This window comes from Ananas comosus, linkage group 12 (genome assembly GCF_001540865.1).
Source record: "Ananas comosus cultivar F153 linkage group 12, ASM154086v1, whole genome shotgun sequence".
Lineage (NCBI taxonomy): Eukaryota > Viridiplantae > Streptophyta > Magnoliopsida > Poales > Bromeliaceae > Ananas > Ananas comosus.
The window spans coordinates 2,063,515-2,078,199 of NC_033632.1; the positions used below are offsets into that span (position 1 = coordinate 2,063,515).

Sequence of the window (14,685 nt, forward strand, 5' to 3'; positions counted from 1 at the left end):
AGCTAAGTTTGAAACTAATTTAAAACCAAACCTATCTGGTTTCAGCTTGGATGTAGGTATTATTTTGAGATTCTTAACCAAGTTAGGTCAAAACTAGTTAGATGTTTCACACGGCTGTTAACGGAGCATAAACTGAGATTGTATACTGAGTCGCAGTCGACTGCTTCAATCCAGGAAGTTGTCCATTTCTGATAAACACCAACCGGTGTATAATGATCTCCGAAGGGTATATATTTGGCAAAATGCCCAAAAAACTTTTGTTTATTATGATGTTATTTGTTATATTTCCAGGCCAGGAGGTGCTTGTGTGAAGAAAACCACATGGCTTTGATCTCGGCATAGACGAAGAGCCGATGACCCTGGCCAGTCAAACATGATACGCTTTTGAGAGGCTCGGCGATTATTCTCATCGAGCAGGCTACTGAGTTTCTGTATTATTGTTTCTCTTCAAAACTATTTTCTACTCTGTTCGTTCTGCAATACTTTGAAATGGGTATTGCGATGAATTAATTTAGCCTCTGAAGTCTTATTTGTGGGAATTTATTTTTAAGCGGCCAAAAAAAAGAGAGTATTGTAGTAGCAAGTCTATTTGTCATTGTTGTTGAACTCTTACTGTTAATTTCCTTAATTTTTGCGTTTTCGGCATTTCTGCTCTGGAGTGATGATATTTAATACCTATTGTATTTTATATAATGATCCTCTCAACGGTTTGAAGAAAACTAACCTATCCGCTGTTGTTTACTTGCTTTGGGATATATGCTTTGCTTGGTGTTCACTAGTTCCGGTGCCGAGAATCAATTCAACGAAGTAATCGCTTGGAAAGGAAAATTTGATTTTTGGTGATGAGAAAGGCGGAATGTCAGAGAAATTCGAAATGTTCAACTCCTTTACGGTAACTTAACAAGTCAAGGCCTTCCCCAAACAATCCAACCCTGGCTATTCAACCAAATCTTTGGCTAGAAGCGAGGGCCATACCACTACAATTTTGGCCGAAGATCAATGGCCAACAATCTCGGGCCACCATTAACCGCAAACATCCACACTGTCCAGCCTGTTCGATCGTTCCCTTTTCTCAAAAAGGTGAAGTTATCATGTCAGAATTGACTTCTTTTTTGTCAGCCAGTGCTGTTTTTTGAATCGGTTTCAAAGCCTACAAGAAGATACAATCACATCAGTGAAATCATAACTGACCTATGGAGCAAAAGCGACTATGCTCTTAAATCTCGATTAGGCAAGTTGACCCCTTTCGAGTACATAATCTCCCCGCGGATGGCATTTCGATTTTGTCCCATACTTCATAGAGACAAGAGGAACGGAAATAAGTTTTGCGCTAAGTTAGATATTTGCAAAGGTGTTTGACTCCTGTTCTCTGGCTGCTGTCCTCGAATTACCTCTGATCAACCTTTTAAGTTCTTCAATCAAGTTTCAGGGTACAGATGATATTTATTACAGATTTTTTCGTTGACAAAAAATAGAATACATGCGTGTCCTCTTTAGTTGACAGAGCTCAAGTTTTTAATAAAATAATGGTAGTTTTATATTATTTAACCATGTCCCACCAGTCTCTTAACTTTTTTTTTCTCATTGAATTGTCAAGTCCATATCTTAGTTTATAGAAAAAAGTCTCTAGCCGAAATGCATGTAAGATGAACATAAAAAATCCGATAGCTATTTTTATATACTTGACGTCTTTTTAGACCTGAATGGCGGATAATAAAATTTAGGACTGTTGGTTTATCTTATTTTGGATTATAAAATTAAATTAAATTTTTGCGAAGTTTGTTGTTTAGAATTGGATTTCTGTCTTTCATTTCTATTCGTTAGAAGTAGAAATCAAGCTAATTCATTTATTGTCTATCCAATTTGGAAATGTTTAAATTAATCCATTCTAAACTTAACCCATGCCAAGCTTCTTTCTTACACTCGCCCCCTTTTCTCTCTTCTTTCTTCATATCTCTCCTCTCTCTTAAAAAAATTTTTTCTTTTCAAAATTCTAGATATTCATTCTAATTTTTATTTTAATAATAAATATTATATTTTAAATGAAGTGATCATTATCGTTATATTCTAGTAACTATTTAATTTTATTCTTTCCTTCTATTATTCCAAAGACGACGGCAGAGCAGAAACACGCTTTAGAGTCAATCGGTCAAACTTCAGACAAATTGATGTAAGATTAAACCTAGATAGACTAATGAACGGTTGGCTGTGCAAGATGCACGAGTATAATTTTGGCGAGGGGAGAAAAAAAAAAAAAACAAAACATTCATTGAGAATGCTAGCCCTTTCAGTGTCCAATTCGTTTTGGTTATACATCTTTTTCGATTTTAAAATTATCTTTAGAAAAAAAAAAAAATGTGGTTCCATGGTCCATGAAATACTCCAACCCCTTCTTAAAGCTCTATGTAATTTTTCTTGTCCCTTCTCTCTGCAAACAGGATCGTCCTAAACCATCTTGTCGCTAATTGTTAGTAGTTCCTGGGAAACTCGGGCGGCAAGGAATCGTTTGAGTTGTTGCTTCTCTTTTTTTCTTTCCATTAAAGAAAATGCGATGCGGAATGAATAATTAAAAAAAAAAAAAATCCTTTATTTTAGAGGAGCAAAAATGCTACTTGTACAAACTCATGAGTTAGATATAAATCGTACACACCCCAGCATTTTAATTGGATTTACATTTTTTTTTTGAATTTTAGTAGAAAAAAAGATTGACTATTACGAAAAGGATAAGAGTCTTTGGATGAAGAAGGTTATTAGATTTGTATTTAGTCAAGGGATCTATATATATACTTAATATATAATATCCTAGCCATTGCTCTTGCGGGAGAATTCAGAATGAGCACTGAGCAAAGCCGCCGGCCAAATAGGCTACAAATTTAGTTTATGATCCCTCTACTTCTATTTTGCCTTCCAATTTTATTTCTTAAAAAAAAAAAAAGAAAAGGAAAAGGAGGGAAAATACAGGGAAAGGAAAAATCTCATCCATATGCTTGACGCAAGTTGGCGTCGGCGACTGCAGCTGCTGCGCCCCAGATCTAGATCAGCCGGAGATTGGCCTGCTGCACCGCGACGATACGCTCATATCCTCATCCCAAGCGCCGAGCGCAGTCAGAATTTGCCTGGAAGCGGCACGAACAGGGCTTTATCCTTCGGGCAGCCCAGCCTCGACGTCCGGCCCGCCCCCCCCACGCAGCGAATGGGAAGAGACATCGCACGGATACGCGGCCGAACACGTTTCCCTCGTACGCGTAGCACAAGTTCGACTCCGTGACAGCTGCAGTCTCTATACCTACGCGCAAATGCGAAACGCTGAAGTAATCAATCTATCACCTCTCGACTCTGTTTAGACCCGTCTGGCAGGATCGTGTAGCGTCGAGCCCCGAGTCCATTGCCACACGCCCCGAATGTCACGCGAGTAAACGCATGGCCGGCCGTGTGAAGCTGAAGGTCGGTTCAGGCCAAACGTTGTTGTTAGTGCGAGGACGTCTCCGCTTGCTCGGCACGAAACCGTACCGTTCTTTACAGGCCGGGGTCGGTGGATATCGTCGCCGACCGTACGGTAGCTGGGCGGAAAGATCCGTCACCGGTGGAAGCAGCTACGAGAAAACGGTTGCGAGCATGCGGCGAGACTGCACGGCGAACGGACTGCCTCCCCCTCCCCATTTCCCATGATCCCGCCGATGTATCCGGCCACCTGGAAGAAGTCGTTGGGGTACGTCTCGTTTCGACTTACCGATGCCAGGCTTCCGGATGGTTGCTCACCTGCGGGCCTGTGTCGACAAGGAGCATGAATTGTCTCCTACGCGAGGCAGCTGCGCGTAATGCGTCTCGTCGGAACGTATTTTATGTCTGTAGACGCACTTGTTGCTGACGAGCGGAACATGCGGGCGTGCAAGGGGAGGTCGGTCAGGCGCGTCGACGGCGCTGCCGTGGAGCGGCTTGGTCGTAGGATCGCGCGCGCGTGGCTTGAAGCAGGGTTTGCACGGTTTGCTCAGGGTCCGATGAGGTCGCTGCCGGTGTCGATTCAGGAGTTGATCCTGACGGGGCCGTGCGATGACGCGAGCATGCGCGTATAATTGCCAAGCAATCCTGCATGCCATCGGCGCGGCGTTAACGTTTTCGAGCGGCGCGCGTGGAGTGTTGGACTCGAGAAAGAGGAGGCGGGCGGCGTGTACGGTGAAGCCGCCAACAAGCTGTCGGCGTGGAGTTGCCGCGGGGGACGAAGTGACTCGCAAGTCCGGTGGATCGAGTCGGAGGAGAGGCGAAACCAGTGGCCTGCATCGCCGAGTCGCCCACGCCCGCCGGCCAGTCGGAGAAGGAACATCAGAAGAATGCAGTACTGGAAGAACAGAACCCGCTTCGCAAATCTATCCATTGTGCGGCAAAACAAAACAAAACAAAACAAAAGCTGAGAGGGAGCCAGAACCAAGTTGGGTTTCTTTTTGTTTGCTATACGGACTGTGCGTCTCTTAATTTTATTAGAGAGAAAATGTTGGCATTATAATACACCTTGTGATTCAGTTACTTAAGTGAATCACTGCTTTTAGGCTAAAAATCGTTTCCAATCTCTTATTTTAAGCTTATATCAGCCTCTAGATTTTCCCTAAAGCTGCTAATTAAAAGAAGGATTACTAATTAGGTTTATGTGTGAGCACGTTGGGCAGATATTTTTCCAATTTTTCCAATTTGGGTTTTGGCATTACCTAATCACACTTTATATATCCTTGGATATTTATACAAGGAATGCTGATCTTATTGGCAAAATTTAGAATGCGTGAAAGATAAACCAATTAACATAAATCCCATTTTGTACAGAAAACTGAGTTCATATTAGCTAAATGAACTATATAAGTATTAAGCAATCGTCCGAACGAGTCTAAATTTGTTTAAGTTGACTGCAGAAGGAGTACTCAACGCATTGCATGACATTGTATCAACACAGTTAAAGCTCCAAATGAAAAACTTATATAGTAATTGTGCAAATATACAGAAAAACAAAGCTGACCTCCACTTTGTCATAGTTTCGAGTTTGATTATCTTTTCGCTGTAGTTTGATTGTTTTTATATTAGCCGACGGACATCTTTGCTAAACATGGAATCTCATATGCAATTTTTTCCTAGGTTTTTGTTGCTATTTATTTATGCCTGTGTTTCATATATCTTGATGTTGATGCTGGAACCAAGTAGAATGCCTTCAGGTTACGGCTTTCCGTGAGATCGCTTCCAATGTTGTTCAGGAAGCGATTACATTATATACAGTACTTTACAGAAAGCCAAGATAGGTAAAAGAAAAGAAAAGCAATGCATGTGATTTTTCTCTCTCTCCCAAAAAAAAAAAAAAAAGCCAACTGCTTCTAGCCACAAATAATAAAGAAATTTAGTGATGGTTTAGGATTTTCTGAGAATTTCAAACTTGAATTCCTAATTTGCATTCACAATTTCTAACTAAACATTTATTTTTTAACACGAATAAAGGAAGCGGTTGTCAGCTAGCCTTTCTCTCTAAAAATAAAATTAGTTAATAACGATATTTTATATTTAATTAAATTTTAGAAATCAGTCATAATATCTTATATTTAGGAAAAAGTGGTTATCTTATCAAATCATAGGGCGGCAAGACTATTTCAAGAACACAAAAAATCAAATATTTTGCCTCAATCATACAACAATAAATCTCTAGGGGAATAAGTCATTCAGTAGAATAACATTATTCTAACATCCATCCAATCCCGATAAATCCTTAGGCTTCGTTTGTTCGGGTATAAAAACAAATTACTATTATAGGGATAGGAGGAAATAAAAAAATTGCGGTCTTGAATGAAAATTGGATTCTCCGGGATAAGAAAAATAAGTTTGATAATAATATGAAATAAGAAATAATAAGTAGTTATATATAAAAAATGGAGGACACTCCGTGTTGGGGGAATAAGCTTATATAAACTTATTTTCAGGTATACCGACGAAATTACTCATTCTCGGATAAAAAAATTTTCGTTTGGTATAAAAGGGATTAGGGTTAATCCCCCGGCCTCGGCCCTTTCCCCTCCACACTACTTAGTTTTTTTTTTTTTTTTTTTTTTTTTTTTTTTTTTTTTTTAAAGAAGATAGGTAGCACGCTACCCTTCGTTTATTTCATTTCGAAATAAAACTTAAGCTTGAAAAATGTGAATCAACTAGGCATTCAAATTGGTCTCAGATACCAACTACCATAGCCCTTGAGTTGCTGCTAGAATGATGATAACACTTAGGCGTGTTTGATTCGCTTTTTTCTTCACACCTGGAAAGAATCAGAATGATAAATTCGTTGGTGGGTTGTATTTGTGGTACGCGGGAGTTCCATCCGATTCGATTCCAGGTGGAATGGGATCCCCCAATCACCTCTTTTTTTCATCCCGGATCTAGGAGGCCGAATTTGAAAGTTGAGATTCGGGCGGGAATTGAATTATTTCGATATAAATTTATTTTTTCAACTTTATTAAATTAAAATATGACGTTAAAATGTTAAAATTAAATATATAACTTTTTAAAATTTAATTTAAACTTAAATTAAAAATTAAAATTAATCAAGTATTCGAATCTAAACTTATGAATTTAAAATTAAATTAAAAGTGTTAAATTATAATAAAATATTATTCATTATTTTTATTTCAAACTTAAACTTATTTATATATTCAAATTAAAATTTAAATATTAATTTTAAATTGAATCTTGAATAAATCAAAATTAAGTTTCATATTTTAAATTATCTACTTCAACTGGTCAAAGTTTTTTAATGTTTTTTAAAAAAGAATGATTTAAAATTGAATATTTCAAATTTTGATGTAATTTTTAATATTTAATTTTTTAATTGAATTTTAAATTATATATAATAAGATAATGTTAGTATATTAATTGATTTCATTTTTTATATCCACCTGAACCAAACACCGAATATGAAAATAATTTATCGATTACCGATTCAGCGTGATGAACCAACAGAATTAGAGTAATGAGTCATTCGATTCCATTCTAGCTTATTTTATTCCGTTCCGATTTTGATTCCGACTTCGAACCCAAACGCCCTTAGTGTTTAAAACATCGACTTCCCATAACACTAGAAGCTCGAGAATTTTCGTTGGTCAAAAACAAATGGGCTTACAAGATCAAGAAAACCTCAAGCCGAGCCCAGAATTCGCGTTGCACCGTACTCCTATACATAAATCTCAATCATAAAGTCAAAGATCTTCAAAATCAAACGGCGCCTACGTTTTAACAATAATAAGTTTGCATACGACGTTCAAACAATAATTCTTTTCTATGCTGTCACCTAGGTAATATTTCTACACGCATGATCTCACGTATGCAAACTTTTAGATACTTTTTGTCATATTTATTTGATTATATTTAATTTTAGGACGTTGAGAATCAAGTACAGAGTGCTGGTGCACCGTGCACCGGGTGTACGCCCAATTTCTTCGACACTAGCTTGGTCCATTGTGTGGCCAATTGGATCAGAGAGTGGTCATGTGGGCCCACAATGTGGGGCCCACTTACAAAAAGGGACATGGTCGAGTTTGTGTGGGCCCGCGAACACAAACAGAGGAGCACGCACGCCCATGGGCGAGAAATTTACACGTGGCAGGAGCTGATTCGCTGTTCCAGCCGTCCATAGGGGGCACACGGGGTGCTTCTCAAATTAAGATCAGTAAATGTAAATTATAAATTATGAAAACTTACATTGTCAATTAAATTAATTTAAATTTTACTAGAAACTACAAGTGTAAAATCCAAGAACTCGAGTGCGTAAGAACATCTGATGCACCATCAACACTAAGAATTAATTACAGGATGAATCGTATAATAGCTGATGACTGAGTTTAACTTTAGACGAAGGATAGTAAATAAATAAAAGTCAATATTAAAAAGCTGGTATTTATAATAATATTATTTGCGTTGGTATTGGCATCTCTTCTATTTGTCCACACCACAATTCACTTATCTTTTTTGGCATCAAAGAATAGTCATATAACTGAGACGAAGAAGCTTTTGAGTTTATTTCTTGGTACGTTCGTAACTAAGTCGAAAGAACACAGAGGCCAAATAAGCCAATAAGAGCATGTGTGCAGGAGATAGCACGAGTGCACCTGTGCAGCGCAATTAACTTCTCACTTTACACCCACCCCACTAATTTATTTTTTAATTTTTATTTGGGAAATAGCGTGCAAAGCCCAAATTTTTATCTCTTTCTCTTGCTGCCACGTGGACGTGACGTGCCACGCGTTGACGATCCAATAACCCGGCCTCTAATTCACCTAAAAAACAAAAAACACCCTTGTTTTCATAAAATACGCGAACTACCCCTCCGTTCCTCTTGTTTTGCACCCTCCCTTGCAATTGTGGCGCTACGAATAATTCCCGAAAATAGAAGGGTTTAACTTGTAAAAGTTAGAGTCCAGGATAAATCGGAGAAATAAGCTCATCTTTATTCCCGAAATTTTATCCCGCCGATAGGATTATTAACTTAAACTATTAAGATAATATTAATAATTAACTAACTAACCACTGATTCCATTTGTTCTTCTTCTTCTCCATCTCCATTAAAATCCTCTTTTCCAATACGGACACAAGGAATAAGAGACTCGTGGCTTTATCCACGCTTTTTTTTTAATTTATTATTTATATTATATTTATATATATTTACTTATCCTGATGAGAATAACGCGCAAAAGAGACAAAGCGAGCATAACCGATCCGAGAAAGGATACCTCAGGCCGATAAAAGAAGCACCGCACCCTCCTCTACTTCATCTTCGCGTTTTAACCGCGCCAAATTCTAGGGCGAAATCGGTCCGATCGCCCCAATGGCCCTCGATATCGTGCTGATCCTAGGCGTTTTCGGTTTTGAGGGATGGCGACCGAGGGGGGGCGCGGTCGGCGGCGTGCGCGCGAGTGTGCGAGGAGGAGCGGGGATGGAGGGCCGGGAGATGCGAGGGGAGCTGGAGGACGCGTGCGCGCCGGGGATGGAGGGGCTGCGGCGGATCGCCGGAGAGATGGCGTATCACTCTGTTCCTTGGCTGCTGTCACTCAATACCTTGAATCAGTTTTTAGTTTCCTTCAATTGGCGTAAAGATGTTTAAAATTCTTTTGTGACAAAAAATATATACATCGCTCCTCTTATTTGAGAGCTCAAGTTTTTAATAAAATAATGATAGTTTTATATTATTTAATGGCTGTTCACCAGTCTCTTTTTTGCTTTCTCGGTTTTACATTGAATTATCAATCATATTTAGTTATTTAAAAAATCTCGGTGGGGAAAATCTGAGTGAAGTGCGATGGATGTAAGATATAAACACGTTATGATATTTTGTTCTACTGTATGTTTTTTTTTATGGTTGATGAGATAATAAAAATTTAGGTTGTTTGGTTCACCTATTTGAATTATGAATATTATGAATGAAATTTGTGAAATTTGTTTCTTTAGAATTGATATTTTAATTTTTATTTCTCATTCTAGAGATAGAAATGACCTAATTCACTTATTTCAATCAATTTTAAAATTTTAAATTAAAACCATCCTAAAAAAAATCACTCTCAAAGCCTCTCTTTACACTCCGGCCCCTTTTCTCTTCCTTATTGCATCTCTCTCCTCTCTCTTATAGAATGTTTTTTCAAAATTACTAGTATTCATTCTAATATTTATTTTAAATAATTAAATGTTATATTTTTAATGATCTCATGTATCATTATTCTAATACTATTTAATTTATTTTTCATTCTCTATTCCAAATACGAGGCAAAAGCTGCTTTATATATAAGTCTAAGTCGAGTCAAAGCTTCAGAGCAAATTGATTGAGATGAAACCTACGTGACTACTGCCACGGTTGTGCTCGTGCAAGATGCTGCGTATAATTTTCTGAGAGAAAAACTTCATTGATCAATCTAGCCCGTTTCGTGCTCCTAATCGCTCATTTTGTTTACATTCTTGTTCATTTAAATTATCTTTAGAAAACATAAATGTTGTTCATGCGCTCATGATAAAACTTCCACCCCCTTCTATTAAAGCTCTTGTGAATTTTTTATCCCTTCTCTCTAGCAATCATAAAAGCTATCGCTATGTGTAGTGGAAAACTTGTGTGAGAATGTGTACTGGAGTCTTGCTCTCTCCATTTTTTTTTTCCTTCCATTAAAGAAAATGCATGCATGAATGAATAAAAAAATCTCCGTTATTTTAGGAGGATGTCAAAATGTACATTGGTACACTTCATGGTTAGATATAAATGCTGTACACAACCCGAGCATTTTAATCAGGATTTACAATTTTTTTTTTGAAATCTTAGCTAAGAAAAAAACAATAGATATTACAGGTAAAGGATAAGAGTCTTTGGAATGAGAAGGTTATTTAGATTTGAATTATCAAGGATTAATATATATATATATATATATATATATATATATATCCCTAGCATTGCTCTTGGGAGAATTCAGAATGAGCCTGAGCAAGCCCCGCCAATAGGCTACAAATTTAGTTTTATGATCCCTCTATTTCTATTTGCCTCATTATTCTTTAAAAAAAAAAAAAGGAAAAGGAGGGAAAAAACAAGGAAAGGAAAATCTCATCCATCATGCTTGACGACAGTTCGCGTCGGCGAACTGCAGCTGCTGCGCCCCCAGATCGTAGATCAACCGGAGATTGGCCTGCTGCACCGCGCCGATCACGCTCATATCCTCATCCCAAGCCCCGAGCGCCAAGCAGAATGTGCCTGGAAGCACCATGAACAGCCGTTCCTTCAGCAGCCCCAGCTCAACGTCGCCCTCGCCCCCCACCGCAGCGAAGTGGAAGGACATCGACGGATACGCGTCGAACGTTCCCTCGTATGCGTAGCACAGGTCGAGTCCGTGCTGGCCCGTCGAGTTCTCTACCCTATGCAAATGCGGAAAACCGCTGAAGTAATCAATCATCGTGTTCTCGACTCTGTTGTAGGCCCGCCTGGGCAGCATCGTGAACGTCGCACCCGAGTCCATTGCGCACCCATGGGCCCCGAAGTCACCCGAGTTAAACCGCATGCGCCGGCCGTTGAAACTGAGGTCGGTCAGGGCAACGTTGTAGTGCGAGACGTCTGTCCTGCTCGGCACGAACGGTACTGTCTTCAGGCCGGCGGTCGGTGGGATATCATCGCCGAACCGTAGGTAGCTGGGAGAAAGATCCGTCACCGGGGGGAAGCAGTACGAGAAACGGTTGCCGAGCATGCTGGCGAGCTGCACGGCGAACGACTGCTTCCCCCTGCCCATTGCCAGAATCCCGCCAATGTATCCGGCCCCTAAGAAGAAGTCGTGTGGGTACGTCTCATTCGACTTACCGAATGCCAGGCTCCGGATGGTTGTCAGCCCGCCGGCCTGCCTCGACGGGAGCACAAATGTCTCCCTTGCGAGGCAGCCTGCTGAATGTGTCTTGTCGGCGTAGTGTACGTCGTAGATGCACTTGTTGCTGACGCAGCGGAACATGTCGCGCATGCACAGGGGGTCGGCGCAGGCGGCGTCGACGGCGCTGGTGGAGCGGCTGGGGTCGTAGATCGGTTCGCGTTGGTTGAAGCAAGGGTTGCACGGTTTGCTCTGGGTCCAGATGAGGTCGCTGCCGGTGTCGATCAGGAGGTTGATCCTGACGGGGGCCGTGCCGATGGCGAGCTGCGCGTAGAATTGCCAGCAATCCTGCAGGACCATCGGGCGGGCGTCGTTTTCGAGCGGCGCGGCGTGGAGGGTGGACTCGAGAAAGAGGAGGCGGGCGGCGGTGTACCGGGAGAGCCGCCGAACAAGCTGCTCGGCGGTGAGGTTGCCGCGGGGGCGAAGTGGGGACTCGGCAGAGTCGCGGTGGATGAGTCGGAGGCTGAAACCAGTGGCTGGCATCGCCGAGTCGCCACCGCCCGCGGCCAGTCGGAGAAGGAACATCAGAAGAATGCAGTACTGGAGATACAGAACCCCTTGCAATCTATCCATTGTGCAGCAAAACAAAACAAAACAAAACAAAAACTGGAGAGGGGAGCAGAACCAAGTTGGTGTTTCTTTTGTGTTTGCTTATACTATGTGGTATCTTAATTTATAGAGAGAAAATGTTGGCTTAATGAATACACCTTGTGATTCAGTTACTTAGTGGAATCACTGCTTTTAGCTAAAAGATCAGTTCCATCTTCTTATTTTAAGCCTATATCATCCTTAATTTTCCCTAAAGCTTGCTAATAAAGAAGGATTACTAATTAGGGTTTATTGTGAGCACTTGAGCAGAATATTCCAATTTTCCAATTTGGGGTTTTGCATTACCTAATCACACTTTATATATCCTTGCGATATTTATACAAGGAATGCTGATCTTATTGGCAAATTTAGAATGCGTGAGAAAACCAATTTAACAAAATCCCATTTGTACAAGAAACTGATTTCCTCATTAGTAAAATGAACTATGATAAAGTATTAACAAATCGCCGAACGAGTCTAAATTTGTTTAAGTTTACTTGTCGAAGGAGTACTCAACGCATTGCATGCATTGTATCAACACATTAAAGCTCCCTGAAAACTTATAGTAGTAATTGTGCCAAATATACAGAAAAAACAAAGATGGACCTCCACTTTGTCGATAGTTTCGAAGTTTGATTATTCTTTTCGCTGTAGTTTGTTGCTTTTTATATATATGCCGACGACATCTTTCTAAACATGGATCTCATATGCATATTTTTTCCTATGTTTTGTTGCTATTTATTTATGCCTTGTTTCTATACTTGTATGTTGATGCTGGAACAAGTAGAATGCCTTCAGGTATACGGCTTTCCGTTGAGATTCGCTTCCATATTGTTGTTCGAGGAAGCATTAATATATTACAGTACTTTAACAGAAAGGCATATATAGGGTAAAAGAAAAAAAGCAGATAGCATGTGATTTTTCTCTCTCTCCAAAAAAAAAAAAAAAAGCCAACTGCTTCTAGCACAAATAATAAAGAATTTAGTGGTTAGTTTCTGAGATTTCAAATTTGAATTCTAATTGATTCACATTTCTAACTAAATTTATTTTTTAAACAATAAAGGAAGCGGTTGCATGCTACCTTTCTCTCTAAAAATAAAAAATTAGAATAACATATTTTATATTTAATTAAATTTTTAGAATCAGATAAATCATCTTATATTTAGAAAAAATGTGTTATCTTATCAAATCATAGGCGGCAAGACTATTTCAAGAAACAAAAAATCAAATATTTTGCCTCCAATCATACAACAAAAATCTCAGGGGAATAAGTCATTCGAGAATAACTTATTCTAACATCCATCCAATCCGATAAAATCCTTAGGCTTCGTTTGGTTCGGGTATAAACAAGATTAGCTATTATAGGGATAGGAGGAATAAGAAAAATTGCGTTTGAATGAAAATTGGATTGTCTCCGGGAATAAGAAAAATAACGTTTGGATAAATAATATGAAATAAGAAAAATAATAAGTAGTTATATATAAAAAATGGAGGTGTTGGTGGGAATAGTTATATAAACTTATTTCAGGTATCCGAGAACTACTATTCTCGGATAAAAAATTTGCGTTTGGGTATAAAAGGGGATAAGGGGTTATCCCTCGCCTTATCCCCGATCCAAACACTACCTTAGTTTTTTTTTTTTTTTTTTTTTTTTTTTTTTTTTTTTTTAAAGAGATAGGTAGCACGCTACCCGCTTCGTTTATTTCATTTCGAAATAAACTTAGCTGAAAATGTGAATCAACTAGGATTCAAAATTGGGTCTCAGATACCAACTACCAAGCCCTTTGCCAGTTGCTCTAGAAATGATCGATAACACTTAGGGCGTGTTTGATTCGCTTTTTTTTCACACTGGAATCAGAATCAGAATGGATAAATTCGTTTGTGGGTGTTTGGTACGCGGGAGTTCCATTCCGATTCCGATTCCCGAGTGGAATGGGAATCCCCCAATCACCTCTTTTTTCAATCCGGTCTAGGAGGCCGAATTGAAAGTTGAATTCGGGCGGAATTGATATTTATTCGGATTAAATTTATTTTTTCAACTTTTTAAATTAAAATATGAGTTAAAATTTTAAAATTAAATATATAATTTTAAAATTTAATTTAAACTTAAATTAAAAATTAAAATTTAATCAAGTATTTCGAATCTAACTTATGAATTTAAATTTAAATTAAATTTAAATTTATATAAAATATTATTCAAATTTTATTTCAAACTTAAATTAAATTTATATATTCAAATTAAAATTTAAATTGTAATTTTAAATTTGAATTTGAATAAATCAAAATTTAGTTTCATATTTTAAATTATCTACTCAACTTCAAAGTTTAATTTTTTTAAAAAAAATTGATTTAAAATTTTGACATTATTTCAAAATTTTGATGTAAATTTTTAATATTTAATTTTTAATTTGAATTTAAATTAATATATTATAAAGATAATGTTAGTATATTAATTTGATTACATTTTTTATATCCACCTGAACCAAACACCGATAATGAAAATAATTTATTCCGATTCCGATTCAGGTGATGAACCAAACAGAATTAGGTAATGAGTCATTCCGATTCCGATTCTAGCTTATTTTGATTCCGATTCCGATTTTGATTCCGACTTCGAACCAAACGCCCTTAGTTTTTAAACATCGACTTCCCATAACACTAGAAGCTCGAGAATTTTCGTTGGTCAAACAAATGGGCTTACAAG

General features: G+C 38.4%; 1 protein-coding gene across 1 annotated transcript; it reads right to left on the bottom strand.

The window, feature by feature from the left end:
- LOC109718159 (aspartic proteinase nepenthesin-1-like) lies at positions 10,439-11,989 on the bottom strand. Its single transcript, XM_020244185.1, has one exon. The coding sequence runs from the start codon at positions 11,964-11,966 to the stop codon at positions 10,596-10,598; it is 1,371 nt and encodes a 456-aa protein (XP_020099774.1). The 5' UTR covers positions 11,967-11,989; the 3' UTR covers positions 10,439-10,595.